Source organism: Podarcis erhardii, assembly GCF_964252035.2.
Source record: "Podarcis erhardii genome assembly, chromosome: 7".
In the NCBI taxonomy this organism is placed as follows: domain Eukaryota; kingdom Metazoa; phylum Chordata; class Lepidosauria; order Squamata; family Lacertidae; genus Podarcis; species Podarcis erhardii.
The window spans coordinates 87,944,147-87,964,623 of NC_138511.1; the positions used below are offsets into that span (position 1 = coordinate 87,944,147).

Consider the following 20,477-nt stretch of genomic DNA (forward strand, 5'->3'; position numbering starts at 1 on the left):
TGTGCAAATCTGGCATCTCGGAAAGCTTGTACAGTGGTACCTCGGGTTTAGTTAATTCGTTCCGGAGGTCCATTCTTAACCTGAAACTGTTCTTAACCTGAAGCACCACTTTAGCTAATGGGGCCTCCCGCTGCCGCCGCACCGCCAGAGCACGATTTCTCTTCTCATGCTGAAGCAAAGTTCTTAACCTGAAGCACTATTTCTGGGTTAGCGGAGTCTGTAACCTGAAGCGTATGTAACCCAAGGTACCACTGTATTTCAAAAAATATCCTTTTTTAAAAAAAGAGTATCTAATTTTTATGTGCTACAGGTAAAAAATACATATTCCACAACAGACCTCAGATTTCCAAAAATTAGGGTGGGGAAGTCCTAATTGTGGGGAGGGGACAATGCACATTGAAACTATGATCACAGGAAACATTTAGATTTAGAAGTATACAATTGGAAAGTGCTCATGTGTAGATTCACGCTCACATATGCATGAATACACTAGTGTGGACATAGGCACACTAAACTGCTTTGTGGTTTCTTTCTGCAATCAAGCGGTATATAAAATAAATAAATCTCGAGTGTGGGGAACCTCTGACCCTCCAGCTGCTGTTGAAGTAAAGCTCATCAGTCCCAGAAAGCAGTCAATGGCCAGGCATGAAGGGAACTGTCGTTTCAACATCATTTGGAAGCAAAAGGTTTCCTACACCTGGCCCTAAGTGACTACAATTCTGACTTAAAACTTAGCAGCTAGAAGATAACTTAACACCTTTTCCACAAGTATGTCAGGCCTTGGTCCTATATACCTGAAGGATCGTCTCCACCCCCATCGTTCAGCCCGGACGCTGAGGTCCAGCTCCGAGGGCCTTCTGGCGGTTCTCTCATTGTGAGAAGTGAGGTTACAGGGAACCAGACAGAGGGCCTTCTCGGTAGTGGCGCCCGTCCTGTGGAACGCCCTCCCTTCAGATGTCAAAGAGATAAACAACTACCTGAAATTCAGAAGACATCTTAAGGCAGTCCTGTTCAGGGAAGTTTTTAATGTGTGACATTTTACGTGTATTTTTGGTCTCTGTGGAAGCCACCCAGAGTGGCTGGGGAAACCCAGCCAGATGGGCGGGGTACAAATAATAAATTATTATTATTATTATAAGTACTTGGTAACTGCAGCATCAAGTTAGAATATGCAGCTGCAGAAGGGACTATCACTGCTGAAACCCTATGGGTGAGTTTGCAGCAGCTGGTGCAAAACAACAACTTGCATGTTTAACTATAACTTGTATTGAATGCAGATCAGGTTCACCTCTGCCCAGCTCATTTCCTACCGCAGCACAGGATGTGTGTAAGGGGAAGTAGCAAGGAAACATCCTGCCTCTCCTATAGTAGTTTGGATTTTTTGAGGGAAACTCACCTGAAGGAATTTGTTTTCTGCAGTACAGTACACCCTCTCTCTTCCTAATTTGGACTGTGTAGCTGGGGGGTGGGGGGTGGGGGTTATGGATGTATTGCCCCACCGTGCAGTCTGAGGTTAAACTCGATGGCAATTTAGTCTCATCAGACTCCATAAAAGGCAGGTTGTACCTTCCGTACCTTCCTCTTGCACCTTCTCTAGGGAAGAAGCAACATCCATGTTGGCCCTGCGTGGACCCCCATCGCAAGAAAGTGCTTTTCATGTAACACAAATCAGGCCCAATAGGCAGTGATTAGTTACACAGGTCACTGCCAAAACTGACTGCTGCTCACTGAAGGAGTACTGTGTCTTCTTGCAGAGACTGGCTGAAGCATGAGACTTGCAAGGGCTGGGCAAAATGTTTCTGGACTACAACTCCCATTATCCCTAGCTAGCAGGACCAATGGTCAGGGATGATGGGAATTGTAGTTCAAAAACGGCTGGAGAACCAAGCTAGATGCACAAATTCTTTCTTGAACACACTGCTACTTACTGACAAAAGGAAAATACACCCTAACCCAGCCAGTTTTCCTGCAGTTGAATAAGGGAAAGTGCTATTCTAATTACTTGGGCCCAAGTAAGTCTACGGTTTCCAAAGAGCTGGAGTGGTTCAGTATATCGCAGTCCAGCACAGCTCCTAGAAGGCCTGTAGTTTGAGTCCCACCTGCAACTGTGATGGCTGTTGCCCCCTTCCCTCCACACGTGTCTGGATGTTTATCCTCTGGTGTAAGAATCCAGGACGACTTTACAACTTCAGTTGTGGAACCCAATTTAATTAAGCAACACTGTGAGTGCATACAAAATAACAATAACGCAGATCAATGTGGTACTACAGCGTGAATCAAAAAGCAGTCGTGTGAACATCAATCACAAAAAAGATACTAAATACAATGGTGATTTCTCATTGATTGGCCTACTCCGTCCGTCCTCCAAAAAAATAAAAGAACCCTGGAAGAGAGGGAGCGGGAGAACGGGGGTTACTCATAACATTTCAGCAGAACCACGAGGGCGTTCATTCTGTAATTGAACAAAAGCACAAACAAGCATCCCTGTAATTGAGCAAAAGCTATTTTACAGTTATTGGCAGCTGTATAGGATCCTTACAACTGTGGCTAATTGGAATTTAATGCAGACTCAGTTAACTCACACACCTCCTTTTCTATGGTAAATTTAAGCATGAGTCAACTGAATGCCATAATCCTGCTTTTTATTTTTGTCAAGCCCGACCCCAGCTGAAGTTTTAATGGTGCTTAAGTCAACACCTAGCACATCCTGCCTTTCACTAGACGTCATGGCTGGCACAGGGCTGCTCCCAAAAATGCAATCGCGGATGGTATCCTACGAGCCCATCCTACACAAGGATTACCATTGCCGCAACAAGGATTCCCCCGCATGTTCTCCGCGTCCTCTGCCCCATCTTGTGAAACGTATCACATGATGTAATACCAACACTCAGGATTTCCCTGCTCCCTCTCGTCACTGACTGCCTCCACGGGCGTTGAGACATAGTGCGATGTCCAATCACATGCTGAATTTCACTACCAGACATTAGGGAAGGTCCGAAAAGCAGGTGGGCTGTTTTTGGATAGCAGCCCTGTGCCATCCATACTATCAAATTCTGCCCCGCAATAGCCACAAATGGATGCCCATTTGAAAGTACAACAGAGCACTTATTTGCTACTTCTAGTTCATCTGAGTTCAAGCTAGAAGCTATTTATGAGTATTTTTATTTTCTTTAAAAAATCAGTTCCTATGCTCCCAGTAGCATAAAGAGGCTACTGTGTACAGAACCTAATTTCAACCCGCTCAAGTGAATGAACAGGTGCTATAAAACTCAAATCCTAGCTGGTTTCACTGGCACTTTCTAGTTGACCAGCAATCTCACCCTGAAACTGCGCCTTCCCAGTTACCACTGGAGGAAATCAACATCCGAGTTCCTTTCTTGCTTCTCTGGCTCATTTTTCAGATGCTTCATGGGCCACTTAATCTTTATCATCGGTTCCATCTGGTCCTGCAGCCGATGGCGCTTCATGTGAGCATTCCGGCTTTTTATCTTGTCAAACACTCTAGATGTAAACGGGAGATAAAGGCCAGGGTTTTTCAGTACTCAGGTGAGATGCTACAGCAATGCGAGAGTGACGCACGCATAATCCCAGTTTCGGTGCAACAGGAAGAATATGATCTCCCCCCTGACAAAGGGTGGGGTTTTCTTTCTCGCTTAGCGATGGGCACAAAGGGTGGCGATTGGCGTGAACCCTGCCCAAAGTGCCATAGTAAACAAACTATAAAAAGGGAAGGGGGCTGGGGACAAATTTATGGCTAAGCACCAAGTGGACTTATTTTTAAAAAATGGCACAAGAAACCAAAACGTTGAATTGTTACCTTGTACATTCTTTACACGGGAACACACCCTGACTGCCTGTGCTTCTGGGCCTATCTAAAGTTTCTTTCTGGCTGCTGGCTGGACTGAAAGTGCTCTGTGCTGATTTTTTGTAATTCCTGGGTTTTAGCTTATTCTCCTGTTTAGGCAGGTGGCAGTGCCGTTTCTTTGGGCTGCACGCTATCTGCAAGTCATGAAACATTTGTCTTTTACACAGAAGTAATTTTCCTTCTCACACTATTATTAAGCCTCTGGCAAAGCCCAATAAAGAATCCGAAGATAAATTCATTATATTTCCAATGTGGCTGGCGACGCTTGGTGGCACCTTAGCATTTTGAGATGGTATCAAATCTGAACCACAATGTAGTATTCAGGAGATGCGGAACATTCAGAGGCAAGATGTGGACCAGAACTCCATTCACTCCCATAGCAAACTAGACGAAGGTTTAAAGGGAGGGGCATGAAGTTAATCACATAATGGCTGCCAAGCGCTTGTTTTTATTGAAACAAATAGCAGCAGCATGGGGATGGAGATCTTTAACTCTTTGCCCTGGTTAAGGTCCTCATCTGAATCAGTTCCGGCTCCTCCAGCTCAGACAAGGACCACAGCCAAGGGCAAAAGGTTAAAGGCCACACTCCCTCAACACTGCTGGTATTTACTAAAGAAAATGAATCATTTAAGCGACATTCATGTGATCGACATCATGTCTGCTTTGCCCCTTCATCCAGTTTATTTTGGGGCGAGGAGTCAAATGTGCTTCGTTTCTTTATCAAAAGTTGTGAAGAATCATTTTTTACATATCCAGTGGTACAATGAATTCTCACCAGGGCTAGAAATCTGCACCTTTCATAATTTCGCCTATACCCAATTCTATAGGGAATGTGGAACTGGCACAGGATTTGGATTCCTGAGAACCTCAGCTGCTGTTTTCAGGATGAAATCAAATCCTCAGCCCTTCTGAGAAAATGCACAAGCTGCATCTACAAAGAGGCTGCAGCGTCCACTTTAAACCAACACAGCAGTTCTGACACTACTTCCGGAATGGATGGGCCAGCCTAGAGCGGCCTCCAGGATGGGTGACTCCTAGCGATATCCAATTGCTGCTTTTCCAATGAAAGCCACAAGTAGAATTGCAATGCACCTCCCACACTATTGGGGATACTATGCCTTCCTCCGTATGTACATCCCATTTTGTTCTGTCTACAACAGGGGGCGGGACATAAATGCAATGGGCAGGGAATAAGAAGGTGCAATTTAACCCAGCAGTCGCTTGAAGCTCAGTGCACCTTCACCGTTAATTAACCTTTACAATAGGTGCCATTTTAATTAGTCTTTTCCAGCAATATTTTGAAATATATATATATATATTATTAGCGAAATACCACTTAAATGAAAGAGCATTATTTATTTTCACGTATTTCTAACTTGCCTTTCTTCACAAAGGGATCCCAGGGCGGGACACAAAAATAAGAAACTGAATGAGGGGGGATGAATTCTAACTCCCCTATAGGATACTGCTATTTCCAAGTTAGAAGTAACCTGATTTAAACATCACAGAGAAGGAAACTATCAATATGGACTTCACAGTATTTGAAAAACTTAACGTCAAGGAAGTAATATTTGAAAATCAGTGTCAAAAATATCAGATATTGCTCTCTTAAGAAGGTAGCAAAGGTAATGAATTTAGAAATGATCCTTCAAGTAGAGATTACAGATGTCCTAAAATATCTGTATCTCCATCAGTAAGTATAAATGAAAAATTACTGCAAGATGGTTTGCTGCTGATACCCAGCTCCAAAGTGTTTAGCTAAAATTTTGCCTAATCTGGCAGAGATGGTGTTAATTTTACTGATTGTAAACCGCTTTGGGAGCTTTTCCATCTGAAGAGCAAGGTATAAATGTTTGAATGATGCATTTTATTTTAATGGGGAAAGAAAAAGAACCCTTTCTAGTCATTGCCATGTTAACAAGGTACAGTGGTGCCCCGCAAGACGAACGCCTTGCAAGACGGAAAACCCGCTAGACGAAAGGGTTTTCCGTTTTGGAGGCGCTTCGCAAAACGAATTTCCCTATGGGCTTGCTTCGCAAGACGAAAATGTCTTGCGAGTTCCTGCGGGGTTTTTTCCCTTTTCCCCCCCTTTTCCTAAGCCCTAAGCCGCTTATCAGCTGATCCGCTAAAAGCTGCTAAACCGCTAATAGCGCTAATCCGCTAAGCTGTCAATGGGCTTGCTTTGCAAGACGAAAAAACCGCTATACCAAGAGCCTCACGGAACGGATTAATTTCGTCTTGCAAGGCACCACTGTAGTTAAAGTTATCTGGAAAAGTTTCAGTTTTCCATTTTGTTAAAGTGTTTTCTTTTAAAAAAGGTTATTTGTGCTGTAATGCAAAGCTGCTAATAAAATAGTGATTCAAAACAAAACACCTTTCTGGTCACTCCTGTGACAATTGCAGTGACCAGAAAAGAGATTTTGGTTTTTCAGCACTGTTTTAAACATGGCGTTATAATGCTAAAATGCTATTTCATTTAAGAAGTATTTCACTTCTTTTTTTAATTATAGCAATTATAGAGTGTGATGGTGCTGATCAAAAGACCGATTTTAAAAGAGACACAAGATGATCAAATGGCAGCCACTGCAAAGGGTGCAGCGATTCTGTGCTGAGCTGTGACAGGTTCACCTGCCCGATATATGTCACTGCCCCCATCAGAACTCCACCCCCACCATTTGAAAAAAGAAAAGGGCACATGAATGTTACTGAGGGCATCTACAGCTAGGGAAACCGAGCTTCTCCTCACGCCCTAAAAAGAGCCAGACACGTTAGTCTTTCGTAGTAAAAACAACAGAGTCCCAGGACACCTTAAATACCAATACATTTATTGCCGCATGAGCTTTCGTAGACAAGCATCTATTTCAACAGATGCGTGAGGAAGCTGGTAAGGAAAAGCCGTTGTCCCCAGGAGAGTTTGCTGCGGTGAATGTTACCTTTCCTAAAGCAGGGAGGGAAAGGTAAAGGGCACAGCTTTAAATCAGTCAGTCAAACCTCTGCCAGATCCCCATCAATCTCTTATATACCTTTTCTTCATCCATTTCTACCTCATCCTGCTCTCTCTTGGGCCTCTTTTCTACTAACTGTGCTCGACTGGTGTCAAATTTTAGTATTTTTTTCCAGCTATAGTAGTATTCAACACACTGGGAAACAGTCTTAGTTTGTATCTATTGAAAAGGATGGGGGGAAGGGGGGAAAAGGGAGAAAAATTCAAAGTGAACAGAGGAGCAACTGATGTAATATTAAATATACAGCATATATGTTGTTTTCGTTTTCTCTTCATTCTGTTCCTGTGGATCTGGGATTAGATTCAGCCTCAGGCAATTTGTGAGCAGGGAACTTCTTTGCGCAAAATAATCCCAAGCTGCTATAATACACATGACCACATAATCAGGGGCTTTAAATGCCAACAAAAGATTCTAAAATAGGGTTTAAAAAACCCCAAACACTATTGGATAACCTTCAGATTAAATATTGGAGGGGAGACACTTTGCTTTGTGAGATGAAGCAGCCCGAAGGATGGCTCCACTGCCAACTGAAGGCCCTACCTTCTTCTGTATGAGGTAAAAATCCTTTTTGTGCAAGCCAAAAGCCTTCTTGAACAACTGCTTCTCTGCAGGAGTCCACAGATGTGAACCTGGAGGTGCAACAAGAAACAGGAGACAGGCAGTCTGCTTAATGGTCCATTGCCCTCACAAAATTAAAATCTTTATTGCCCCTCTTCTGCCTACTCTCCCTGAACTGGGAAACCTGCATAATGAGTTTATCGATGTGTTTGGAAAATTCTTCAGGACCTCTGGTTTGTTTATAATTATCATTTAAAATTCATTGCCGAGATTAATACAGCTCACATTATTTTCATAATATTAAAAACCAAGGGTGAGAGCATGTTAACGATATTTCTCATCCAGCAATGGACAAATAATGCTCAATTCTCTAATACTGATGTTAGCTTCAACATTTCTGCTATTTTTCGAACCTAAACTATGAAATCATAAAGCTTTGGAGGGGATGTATTTGGCTGTACTTAATTTTGCTGCATGCTTACAGTTAATCTTAAAGTCACAACCTTCAATTTTCCTCCTTCATTAAAAAAAAATTACTAGAAATTTTGGCAGTACAGAACCTCTGGTGTCCTTAATTAACATATTTGTTTTCTACGAAGTTTCAATATGGGGCCCATCACCACCACACAAAAGCTATTTTAATAATGCGCTGACACAATGTGAACTGCTCAGAGAGAATGGTGCTCCAACACTGGGAGGCAGAATGCACACAGTAGTGAGCATTATTTTCTTCCACATGCTAGAATGCTTCTCCCACTGCATGCCGCTATGTCACTGTGAGGAGAGGTCAGCCAATAGCACTTGAATGATGTTCTGCACCATTTGGGGGGCAATGAACGTGCACTTGCATTTCATTAGACACCTATATTCTTCTTTCCCAAAGGACAATTGGAGCAGGACTGCTTGAGAATTACGAGGTTCAGAATTGCATTAAACGCAATCCAAGCATTTTAAAATCCTCTGTGCAGAATTCTGAGGCAATGCTAAGCCAGGGATCGTGGTTTGTCTCCCCCCCCCCCCCAGCGCTGCTGGAGAGAAGCAAAGTTGGCGCGATCAACTCGTGCATGGTAAGCCACAAACCGTGCAGCGCGAACGTAGCCGCTATGGCAACTTGTTAATACTTATGGGTTTCATGGAAGCAATGGTTATATCCCAATGTAGGCAATTTGCTTTTACCTGAGTAATGGTAGTTAGCAAGAGGATGAAAGGGAGGTTTCTGTGGTCCTTGGAGTAATAGCATCTCCAGAGCATCCTGTAATTGTTTTAGAGAAAGCTGTCATAACTCCCTCCAAGTAGAAACAAGTAAGGGAACTTGTCCACAAGGGAGAGAAAGAGACCGACTCCTATTAACTGCAATTAGTGAGTCCAGTCTCCCTATCAGTTGACATCTGGCAGCAGCCCAAGGAGGCACTGTTTCTGCACAAACACTTGGAAAATATTTTTTCTTAGTGTTGCCTGAGTGCATCTGTTTCCACTGCTACAAGGCTGCACAATACGTATGGGGCGAGCCATACTGCACTGATTTTCTCCGCCACCCCACCCCCCCAATGTCAATGGGTCTACAGTATGGATTCTGCAGCTTGTGCATCAATATACAGCGGATGTGTGTTGGCCAGCAGTATGCTGCGCATGGCATCAAGTGGCCGCGCACTGGCTCATCACCAATATTAAACCAAAGGAGGCAAAGCAAACTAGGCCTGACAATGGACTATGCAGTGGTACCTCGGGTTACATATGCTTCAGGTTACAGACGCTTCAGGTTACACACTCCGCTAACCCAGAAATAGTACCTCGGGATAAGAACTTTGCTTCAGGATGAGAACAGAAATTGCGTGGCAGCGGCGCGGTGGCAGTGGGAAGCCCCATTAGCTAAAGTGGTGCTTCAGGTTAAGAACAGTTTCAGGATAAGTACGGACCTCCGGAACGAATTAAATACTTAACCCAAGGTACCACTGTACTTTAGTCCATTAACAGATTACTCCACTGAAGCGTATTTGCATGCAACTGAGCCACTGCTCTCCCTGCACCCAAAAAACCCCAGATTTAATAGACTCTGTCAATATTCCCTAACATTGGAAGCTGCTTTTACCATGTCCAGCTATTTGTTTATCCACCCAGGTTAGAGTCTTGCCTATGATGACTAGCACTGGCTCTCTGAGGTCTTTCATGACATCAGCTACTTGAAACTTTTAACTGGAGACACTAGGCATTGAGCATGGAACCTTCCGCACACAAAACATGCATCGTGCCATTCAGCTATGGGCACTCCCAATATAAATGAAACCGATCCTTTGGCTCAAGCCTAGGTAAAGGGACCCCTGACCATTAGGTCGTCGTGACCGACTCTGGGGTTGCGGCGCTCATCTCGCTTTATTGGCCGAGGGAGCCGGCGTACAGCTTCCGGGTCATGTGGCCAGCATGACTAAGCCGCTTCTGGCGAACCAGAGCAGCGCATGGAAATGCCGTTTACCTTCCCGCCAGAGCGGTACCTATTTATCTACTTGCACTTGGACGTGCTTTCTAACTGCTAGGTGGGCAGGAGCAGAGACCGAGCTACGGGAGCTCGCCCCGTTGTGGGGATTCGAACCGCCAACCTCCTGATCAGAAAGTCCTAGACTCTGTGGTTTAACCCACAGCGCCACCCGCCTACAACCCCGAAATTACGAAAGCCTTCAAAACAACGAACCTGAGATTCTCAACAGTCCAACAAAGCAGCTCTCACAAGATGTAGCGGCGGCCACATGCTTAGATTGCTTTTAAAAATTAGACCAAGTTATGGAGAATAAGGCTATCAATGGCCATGTTCTACCTCCGCTGCTGGAGGTAGTATGGTAATGATTTTATGAATGAACTGAACGTTGGCTGCTGGGAATCAGATGCGGGCTCAGGTCCTTCTTGTGGGCTTTCCATAGGGACACCTGGTTGGCCACTGTGAGAACAGGACTAGATGAGCTACTGGCCTAAACCAGCAGGGTAATTTATGCTTATGTTCTTAATACCCAGTGCGTTTTGCCCAGTGTGAATTTATTGCATCTTACCAGAATGTTTCCTTGGGCTTCATGCAGGCAATGCACAGCTAGTTCTAGGTTGGTCCCTCCCCCTGGCATCGCACTGGAGCAGGCCAATTTTAACAGATCTGTTACTGCAAGTGAGATTTTTTAAAAAGCATGAACAAATGTCTGCACAAGAGTAATTAAAATGCAACGGAACAGAAGAAAAGAAAAATGGAGTATAATTGGGGAGGGTTAGCCTCAGGTGGGAAAACTCCCCCCCCCCATTTCTGCACACCTCTTTTCTGTGTTTCTTTGTTGGTTGTGATATCTCCCCATGGCTTCCACACTAGTGAGGCTGGATGCTCACAATTTTCTAAGGATGATCTGTCTTGAAGATCAGGTATCTCTGCCTGGAAACGACTTCCAATGTTGATGTGCCTGAAATGACGGATGAGGTAAAGAAAAAAAAGGGGGTGGGAGAGAGAATGTGAAGGCTTATGAGGGATGAGAAACAATAAACAAGCAAGAGATGGTAAAATTAAAATTAGGCCAAACATGGAAGATAAAAAGAGGAAGTTTCCAATTTGCTATTTCCACACGAATAGATGGTCCATAAGGCTTGAAAGTACACAATCTCTCGGGAACAGTAACAGAAACAAAAGCACTTCTGCACTTACCCCAAGTTTGTTGGGACAATTTTATTACTGTTATTCAACACTTTACAAGTGATGGACAGAAGGGACAAATGTCTTACAGTTTAGACCCTAGGAGGACAAGGCAAAGGTGATGAGTGGGTGATTAAAAGAGTCAGAGGGATAGTGGAACCTTACCTGGACACATAAAATAAATGAAGTTTGGGCAGATAAACAGTTTTGTAGGGAGGAGTTGGTTGAATGGAGGGGAAAGAAAGAAAGGGTGGCAGTAGGGATCTAGGAACAGCCGGCACAAGGACTGGAAGGGAACAAAGGAGATGAATTTGCAGAAGTGAAAAGTGTAAGGGAAGAAATAACAAGAAACACAAATGATGAGGCAGAGCAGTTTCTTAAGGGTCCCCTCCCCCTGCTTTTCAAAAATGTAGTATGTTAAAAGGGAAGGTACCCCATTATCTACACAAGCATTTGTTGAGACAGCTGCCTCTGATGCCAGGCAGAGGGAACCTGCCATTTTCCATACTTGCTCCAGCAAGTAAAGGTAAAGGTAAAGGTACCCCTGCCCTTGCGGGCCAGTCGTGTCCGACTCTAGGGTTGTGCGCCCATCTCACTTAAAAGGCCGGGGGCCAGCGCTGTCCGGAGACACTTCCAGGTCACGTGGCCAGCGTGACGAAGCTGCTCTGGTGAGTCAGCACCAGTGCAGCGCACGGAAACGCCGTTTACCTTCCCGCTAGAAAGCGGTACCTATTTATCTACTTGCACTTAAGGGTGCTTTCGAACTGCTAGGTGGGCAGGAGCTGGGACCGAACGACGGGAGCTCACCCCGCCGCGGGGATTCGAACCGCCAACCATGCAATCGGCAAGCCCTAGGCGCTGAGGTTTTACCCACAGTGCTCCAGCAAGACCTACACAAAACTCACTTAATCAGAGGCTAATCCTGTTACGGATTTATCTTGTTACTGGGTACATTTAACCCACAGGCACGTTAACCCAATCTTGTTAACAGTACTCCAGCATGGCAAGCTACTTGGCATTCAGGCTCATGTACTGCTGAGCTTTCCTTTGCTCCCCTTCCTCCACTTGCTTCTTGTGCCAGAAACGGCCTCCCTGTTCCCTCTACCACCCCATTCACCTCCTCCACCTTTAATCCAAAAACCTGCTGCTATTTCTGACAAAGCCACTCTTGCTACATAAGCCTTAGCTCTTCTGTGCTATCAGCTTACCAGTTAACCTCATTCAAGCCCACCCTAGGTTCTCTGAGAGGAATCCTGTCTCATGACCATATTCTATACAGCATTTTGCAAGGTGAATGTGGCAACAAAAACAAACATGAACCAGTAAACCTTGCTATGCTGTAGTAAAACAACCCTTGGGTGTAATGAGAGTCAAGTGTTGTGGGGGCCAGGGTGCAGCAGAAACGTACCACCTGGTGTGGGTGCTTTGAGACATGATTTTTACGAAAAATACTGAATAACATATACGGTAATAAATAAAAGACTACATGCATCCAGACATCAAGTAAACCTGCTAAGGGACTGAAAGGAACATCAGGATGAAAGTTAAGACAAAGGTAAATGGAAGAACTAATGATGAAAAGGCCAAAACCCATTTAAAAAAAGACAGAATTAATGCTTAGGGCTTTGTTAATCTCAATCTTTATATGCATGAAGAGGCAGGCGTATTAAAGTTTACCTTCCAGCAGAGACACTGTTGGAACAAAAACCTACATCCTTTCCACCCTGAGAAGTTACAAGCAGTTGTTTAAAGTATTTTTATTTGCTCAAGACCTTTGTTTGAGAAGCTTCTCTAGGTTCATAAAACTGAACCTTGGTCTTAGGGCACTAGCAAAACATGAACCATTTGGATTACTTGGGGGGCAGGGGGGGGTTGGGTTTTGCTTTTTTTTCTGCATGGCTGAGAGGTCATTCCAACCGACTTTAGTCAGAAGATGCTCCATGTTCAAAAGTTATTCTACTTCAGTTCTATATTTAAACCACACCTCTCACCTCTGTCAGTTTATTGCAAAGCAACCAACTCAAAGGGAACCCTAGCCAATCTTAACAGAATTACCTCTTTGCCCTTGGACCTGCAATAAATTGTATGTCTCAATGGCTAAAACTGCTGGTGGGTCCCCTTTCTAAAGCATTTCAAATAAAGGAGTGGTCTTTTTAAAAGTTTGCAGAACACACCTGTGCGGGACATCAAATGCACACATAGCTGGAAAGAGAGAAGGGTTGTTTATAAGTCTGGCCTTATACAGAACAAAGCCAGCAAAAGGGTATCTGCACTTTGGCCTACATCTGCCATTATTCGGCAAAAAATCATGATATGCATCCAAACAGTAGTGCAAAATGACTAAAATGCTTAATCTCCTACAAGTTAAGCCTAAAAATACTAACAGAAAATAAACAATTATCATACTGGATTTCACCAAGGGGCCAAGCTAGATGAGTCATTAAGTACATGTATGCATGCATATTTACTTTACAAAAAAAATACAGAGGTAGGGCCTGATCAGAATTGGGATCATAGCATACAGGTAGGGTTAAACCCTTTCCTCTGTGTCATGATCCTGGTAAAAATCTGTACCCCCACTTCCACCAAGTTGTTATCCCACCACCAGATACTTCCACTGAGCCCAATAGCAGTGGCGTAGCGTGGGTTGTCAGCACCCGGGGCAAGGCAAGTAATTTGCGCCCCCTAACCCTAACCTCCAGATGTTGCGGCCGCTGCGGCCGGCCCCCCTGCACCCCCCACACTACGCCACTGCCCAATAGCCTCCTCCACAGGGCTCTTTTAAAAGTAAAAACAAGACACTTGATACACAGACACAAATTTAACATATTGTCTAGTTTGGTCCTGAACAGAGAGGAGAGGTAAAGTTTAAAGAAAACAGTGAATATCCTGGTTTCAATCTTTTCTGATTCTAATTTTGTCGAAGACGTTGGCAGTGTTCTTCCCATCCTGTCTATTTAATTATAACTAAAGGATTTAGTTCATGTGAGCCTTATGAGACTTCAGCGGATGAAATATTTGTTTTGTCATACAGATGAAGTAGCACTGAACTACTACAGAAAAACCTGACAGCACCACAATTTTAAAGGCCTGATTAACTTTTAAACAAAGTGGAAGTCTTCCTAAATTTAAAATGGATCTCAATGATGTTCTCATGACTTCGTGCCTGTACTGCAAAACAACCTGGCCAGTATTTCATTACTCTGCTTCAAAGGTCAGTTCACATCTTAAGGTTTTTAAGATTTGGAATGGCTTCTGTGAGGGATCCCTGTACTTGGGTTCTCCTGGAACTGCAGCTGTTTATAGATAGATTGCTTTTTTTTTTGGCAAATCTAACACTCCTCTTAATATCCATGTGTTTTACAGGCTGCAGTGACTTAATTCTGGACATTATCTGCTGGAAGTTTTTGTGGTTTTCCTCCCGAGGGTATTAATTGCTTGTTTGGAACAGGCCAAGAGATAACCAGAGTGCTGATTACTTTAATGACACAAGAATACCCTCCTCCATCCTGTAAGGGAGTAATTGCTTTTCAGTGTCAAAATGTAAACAAAGCACAAGTAATGAAAGCAGATGGTAATCACCTAACAGCTGCACAAAAAGCAGTCTGGGATGCAGGGAGTGTTTGTTCTTAAATTAAAGCGAATGAGATCTGAAATGGCCAAGCAGCGATGATGTGGTTAGAAAACATAGGGTGTAAGAATCTTGGAATGACTCACAACATTCTTACATGTGCCCAGCTACAAATCTGCGAGAAAGAACATAGTAGAAGATATTACTGGATTTGTTTACCATTGTCATCATTCCCTTACTTACGGTTCTATGCTGATTTTGGTGGTATCTTTCACAAGAGAGAACAAAAGGGCTCCGTCCATTCCACCTAAAATTGCAAAATAGTAATAATGATAATCATAATCATAATCATAATGATGTTAACAATAAACAGTGAAGATTGCAGGAAGCTGCTGCCAGTCAGATTAAACAGCATTAGGCCAGATGAATGAGCGGCCTCACTCAGTACAATACTGCTTTGTATATTCAGTCATAGAAAGATGGTTGTTTTAAATACCTAGAACAGAGGTGTACATCTTGGTAGAAGCAGCATTTGTAGAGGAAGAACAGAGTGTGTTGAAATACAGCCCTGACCCCTCACGAATGGGAGAGAGCATCGGAGGTGGCGTATAAGGGGAGCACTGGACTAAGCCTTGGATGAGGTGGTCCATGAGGAAGACAGGCGAACGGAGGTTACTCTGAAAGCATCCCCCAGTGCCAGGCTGTATCTCAATGAGGACAGGTGGAGGAGGTGGGATGAAAAGAGATTTCGGACGAGATCGCCTCTTCCTCTTCTTTTGCATGCCTTCTTGGAAATCCTTATCATCCTGGCTTTCCTTCTCCTCAACCTAAGACGAAATATACAGCCCATGTGATTTGATATTACTACCTGGGGGGGGGGGGACTCATGACCTGCATGGCCCTGGATCCTTAAGTGTGCAGTACTGGGTGTTTCCCAAAAGGACCCTGTTCTAATAAGCTGCCTCCTCCCCTATGGCTAACTAATTTGAGACCACCTGCTTGAGGTTATCCTACCAAGTAAACTATCTACACTACAGACTCATATTAGCTTTTATAACATTGTTATGATGTCCCCCAGAGAATCCTGGGAATTGTAGTTTGTAGTGGGAATTTAAAATATCTGTAGCCCCCCCCCCTCCGCACCACACTGGGGATTCCCCCAAAATGTCACATATCTGCATGTATGTTATTTGGTCAATAGCTATACAGAAAAGAACCACTGCTGTAGCTGTTAATAGTTCCCATTACTTTTAAGTATTTTAAAGGCAGCTCAAAACTGCAATCCTGGAGCCTGAAAATGCAGCATTGTTGGTGGATAATAAGGATTATGACATCACTGTTGCTCCTCCTGTTTCTGATTATGAGTCTTAGCTAGTGAGCTTGGTTTTCATTCTCATTCCGGGTGATAATGGCAAATCCCAAAATTTTGTCAGGCCTAGGAAACTGCAGTCTATACATGGATGGAAGTTGAGGGGCTCATCCTTTTAAGTGTACCTGTGTGGGAGAGGAAACAAGAAACCACCTTCTTCCCCTACCTCCATTCATCAGGACTTCTTGGGTTGGAGGTGAACTGGACAGCAGGGCTGCGGAATCTGAGAGACCATTTACTGTGTGCAGTCTTTTGGGTCTTAATGGTCTCTTGTTGCAGCTGGAGAGGGGATCAGGAGTGTTGTTTCTGAACAGTGGGGTGGAGGGTGGTGGTAAGTGAACGGAACCTCCTTTTACTTGCTGGCTCAATCCCAACATAGATGGCAGGGGGCAATGTTCATCCTAGGGTGCTTCAGTTAGGCACAGAAGAGGCAAGAAACAGACTTGGGTGGTGCCTGAATTTTGGAGGAGGGCCATTTCTGTGTTGGGAGTATACATTAAAAATCCCAAATTTCCAGGCAGAGCTTGGAATGTTCTAGGTCTGAAACCCTGCCAGATGGACCAATGGCCTGACTCTGCATGAGGCGGACTCCCATGGTCGTAGATAATAATTTCTACCTCTCCAGCTTTTGTATAGGAGGCATCATCTGCCTTGGAATTCTTGAATGGTAAGGTATGTGGGGACAAGTTGCAGTTGTCTGGAGATGACCTCCCATCAGTGCGCAGCTAGGGAAGCTGCTTGACTTTCTCTTCCTTTCCCACCCCCACGCTTCTCCACCTTCTTCCTTTCCTTCCAGTTGGGCTGAAAGCAGAGGAAGAGGTAGGTAGACCATGCTCTAGTGGCACACGCAGTTGATAGTTCACATCTGCCGGCCTCGGGAGACAATGGAGGAGTGCCTGACAAGTTTTTGGGGTCTGCCAGGATTCAAGACGTGAGAACCCAGCTCGGGATGAATAAGTAATCGTTGAGGGAACAGTGATGTCACAATCATGTTGGCCAAATGGCAGCATTTTCAGCCTCAACTGTTGCCAGGCAAACTTTCAAGTACATTTTCTCGAACAGCCACAGCAACCTTTTCTTCCCCCTACCTATTGTGTAAGTGCTGCCAATTACAGGACTAATATTGAGAATGGAGCGTTAGGAGAGATCTCAGTTTTCAGAGTCCTGGTGTGGTACAGGTGCAGAAAGATTGAACTATGAATCAGCACGTTGCTGGCAACTCTGTTTTGGGTATGCCACACTCTTTCAGCCTCAGCCCCAACACACAAAATCTTCAAATACAGGGATGGTAATAATACTGACCTGCCTTGCAGGTGGCGTTAAGGGCTTATACCAAGGTACTTTCCAGTTACGCAATAGAAACAAACAAGTCTTGTGGCACCTTAAAGACTATTATTGCACACACTTTTGTGAACTACTGTCTACTTCACCAGATGCATGGAGTATTATCCCGAGTTCAAAATTGGGGCAAAGTATCTCTTTTTTTTATTGCAACATGTTTTTTAATGCCAGCATGTATGCATTATCAACAACTTTTTTTGTGAATGGCCACTGTTCATCATGATATTCTCTGTACTTTTCTGCATTTCATTTCATTGTGGCCTCACTGTTTATAATTCTCCCCTCAAGCCATCTGTATATGAAACACTTCGTGTATCTGATGAAATGGACTATGATCCATGAAAGCATATGCCTTAATAAATGAGTTAAGTCTTTATGGTGCCATAACTCTTTGTTGTCTTAACAAAGTAATTACCAAAGTAATGTTAGTAAAGAGCTTTAAAAACTCTAAAAGCACTATATAAATGGTTCCAGGGCTATGGTCTAAAGGTGCATGGGTGCCACGACCGAGTGAAGAAATGCCTAAAAACACTACTGGTGCTGTCTTGAGTTTCCTCATGGAAGAAATATGGAATATAAACAAAATAAGTATTAGAAGGAAATGGCTATTAAGATGGTTTAAGATATGCTCAAAGAAAGATGCCTGCTATGCCGTCTAAAACTATGGAGCGAGCTCTGCAGGGAACCTGGTGCATTCAAGTTCTAGTGGACTCCCATGAGCCCCAGCCACCAACGTCAAGGATGAGATGAGCTATAATCCAACAACATCTGGAGGGCAACAGATTCCCCATCCCTGCCCTGAAGAGTCCTGGAAGTCCAAACGCCCATCGCAAACACTGGAAAAATTTTTAAATGATTTTGGCTAGCTATGAAATAAAAAATTATTTTAAATTTCTTGTTCTAGGTTTCCAGCAGTGCAGATTCCTTTTCTGGATAGGGTGGATCTTTGCACAAATTGCTGGGCTAAGTATGAAACCCCACCGGAACTCTCTCTCAGTTAGATCCCAAACAGTTGGCACGTCTTCTCTGTATTGATCTGAAGTTAACACTGCAAATCACCACCCACTTTGCTCTCTTGCTGAAGGTTTGCAGCCGTTACAGGTACCGAAACAGGGATTACAAGAGGTGCTACTGCTACATCTTCCGTAGGCCTTTTGGTTTCAGGAGGAGTATCTCCATCCCCTGATGCCTTGAAGGACAGTTTCTGAGGTGGTAAATGCTCTGCCTCATATGCCTTAAGGGAAAGGAAATATAAAAAGAAATGTGCATTCTAGCAACAAGTATACAGAAGACAATACTGCGGCTAGCTTTTGGTTTAGTTTTATTTCAGTTTCTACCCTTTCGAAAGCACTTGCAGCATTTGAAAAATGATATAGAAACGAGAGTACCTAATGAAATATATAATATTTATTTTTTGCATTCCTTTTTTTAAACTTCTAAAGCTGCAAACCTTTACCTATTACTAGGGTAGTGATATCCTATGAAAGTCAGGGAGACTTCTTTTCTGAGGAGACATGTACAGGATTGCACTAAAATGATACAATCCTATGCACGCTTTCCTGAGAAAACATGCACAGAATTGTGCTGTGTATTAACAAGAATGGTTGCTAGCATTTATGTAGTGCTTTTCAGCATTCAAAACATTACACATACATTATTTTGGTAATCCTTATAATTGCCCTTTAAGGTAAGTCAGCATTATTATCACGACTAGCAAAATCCCCATCATTATTAATGTTATGGATTGCCGTTTTCATTTATATTGTTAAGCACCTTGGACACCCATAGGTGGAACAGTGGGGTGTACATTTTCTAAATAAATGCAAAATTATGATGGGTAGACAATGCAAGGCCTATATATTCCAAGGATCAGGTGCGCAAATGTTTATGCAGAGACACTTTGGATCCCTTCGGTACATCTGTTGAGACACACAAACCCCAAAATGGAGCTGAGAATTATCTTATTACCGAATGGAAAAAGGAAAAACAGAAACCAAATAACATCAGAAGATCACTGCATATACATACATACACACACACACACACACACACACACACACACACAGCTCGTTTAATGAACAAAAAGCACGTATTTGGAGGTGGGAAAGGAATTCAAATGCACCTAGATGCTGCCAGCTGGACCGTCTATCATATCACAACCACCTCTGTGGTTGTGGGAACATTCTCATTCATCAGCCCAGACCTACATTAAACCATGATTTCTAATCCCAATGAAACTTTATCACAGTTAAAGTTGGTGCCAATGGCCATTAAATCTAAGCTTGGTAAGTCAGCATATGAGCAGTCTCTGTGCACCAACACATAACCTGTTAGTTTCCAATTCACACCTCGTTAGGTTTGCTTTCCCAGTCACAAAAAATGGAGGTGTGTGCATGAGAACACATAAAGGTCATGACTATTCTGGCTTATTAATCCAACATTTCAATATGCAAAGTGGTCCACTATGTCCCTTAACCGCAGTAAAGCCATGGGTGCACTATTTATTAACTTGAAACCCCCGTTATTGATTGTTTTGTAATTTTTGAAATAATAAAAGCCTTTTAAAATGGGGGGGGGGGTGAAGATGCAATGTGCAACCATTTCCTAGTCATACAACTATGCTATTCCTTCCCGCACAGCTACTAGTAAGCTAGGATTACATTTACAATGGCCCTTTGTAAAATGGGTTAGGCTTAAAGATGAGAAATTGTCCATGGCCACCTCATGAGCTTTATGGCTACTGCCAAAAATTCAAACAATTCATCCACAGTATTAAACTTTTGCTTGTTTTTAAAGTGACTAATATTAATAGTGACAAATATTCATTCACCAGAGTTCAATTTCTCTTTTACCTGTTGTTTTTCCTTCCCTGGAGACTGCCACTGTTCACTATAGAAACACATATGGCTGTTCAGGCCCCTCTCAGTATAAAACAGCTGATTGCAGGTTGTACAAACAAAGCCATTTCCATGCTCACTCCTGTCTCCAGGAGCTCCCCCAGTTTTACTACTGATGGCAGAAATTGAAGCAAAAAGGGATGAAAAAAAAGTAATATTATGAAGCCTGAATTTCCAGATTGTAATTTACCCCCATAACTGTATTACATTCCC

At 43.4% G+C, this 20,477-nt stretch overlaps 1 protein-coding gene and 1 long non-coding RNA gene across 7 annotated transcripts in view; one reads left to right on the forward strand and one right to left on the reverse strand.

Moving 5' to 3' along the window:
• Positions 1-2,187: 2,187 nt before the first annotated feature.
• Positions 2,188-20,477, reverse strand: part of ZNF541 (zinc finger protein 541) — a 31,863-nt gene continuing 13,573 nt past the window's right edge. For 2 of the 6 annotated variants that reach the window (XM_081868669.1, XM_081868667.1), the window contains exons 6-17: positions 20,220-20,376; positions 18,434-18,601; positions 15,154-15,484; positions 14,901-14,964; positions 10,717-10,859; positions 10,467-10,570; positions 8,605-8,680; positions 7,411-7,499; positions 6,889-7,029; positions 3,818-3,999; positions 3,321-3,501; positions 2,188-2,383 (exon numbers count right to left, since the gene is read on the reverse strand). In XM_081868669.1, the coding sequence (XP_081724795.1) occupies positions 3,342-3,501; positions 3,818-3,999; positions 6,889-7,029; positions 7,411-7,499; positions 8,605-8,680; positions 10,467-10,570; positions 10,717-10,859; positions 14,901-14,964; positions 15,154-15,484; positions 18,434-18,601; positions 20,220-20,376 (1,615 nt within the window). In that variant the 3' untranslated portion in view covers positions 2,188-2,383; positions 3,321-3,341. Of the gene's footprint in view, positions 2,453-3,320; positions 3,502-3,817; positions 4,000-6,669; positions 6,804-6,888; positions 7,030-7,410; positions 7,500-8,604; positions 8,681-10,466; positions 10,571-10,716; positions 10,860-14,900; positions 14,965-15,153; positions 15,485-18,433; positions 18,602-20,219; positions 20,377-20,477 lie in introns of those variants that run through there. The other 4 variants (XM_081868670.1, XM_081868668.1, XM_081868671.1 and 1 more) reach the window with 4 other exon arrangements.
• LOC309346223 lies at positions 16,194-17,156 on the forward strand. Its single transcript, XR_014158490.1, has 2 exons — positions 16,194-16,357; positions 16,663-17,156. It is a non-coding gene; the product is annotated as an uncharacterized lncRNA (long non-coding RNA).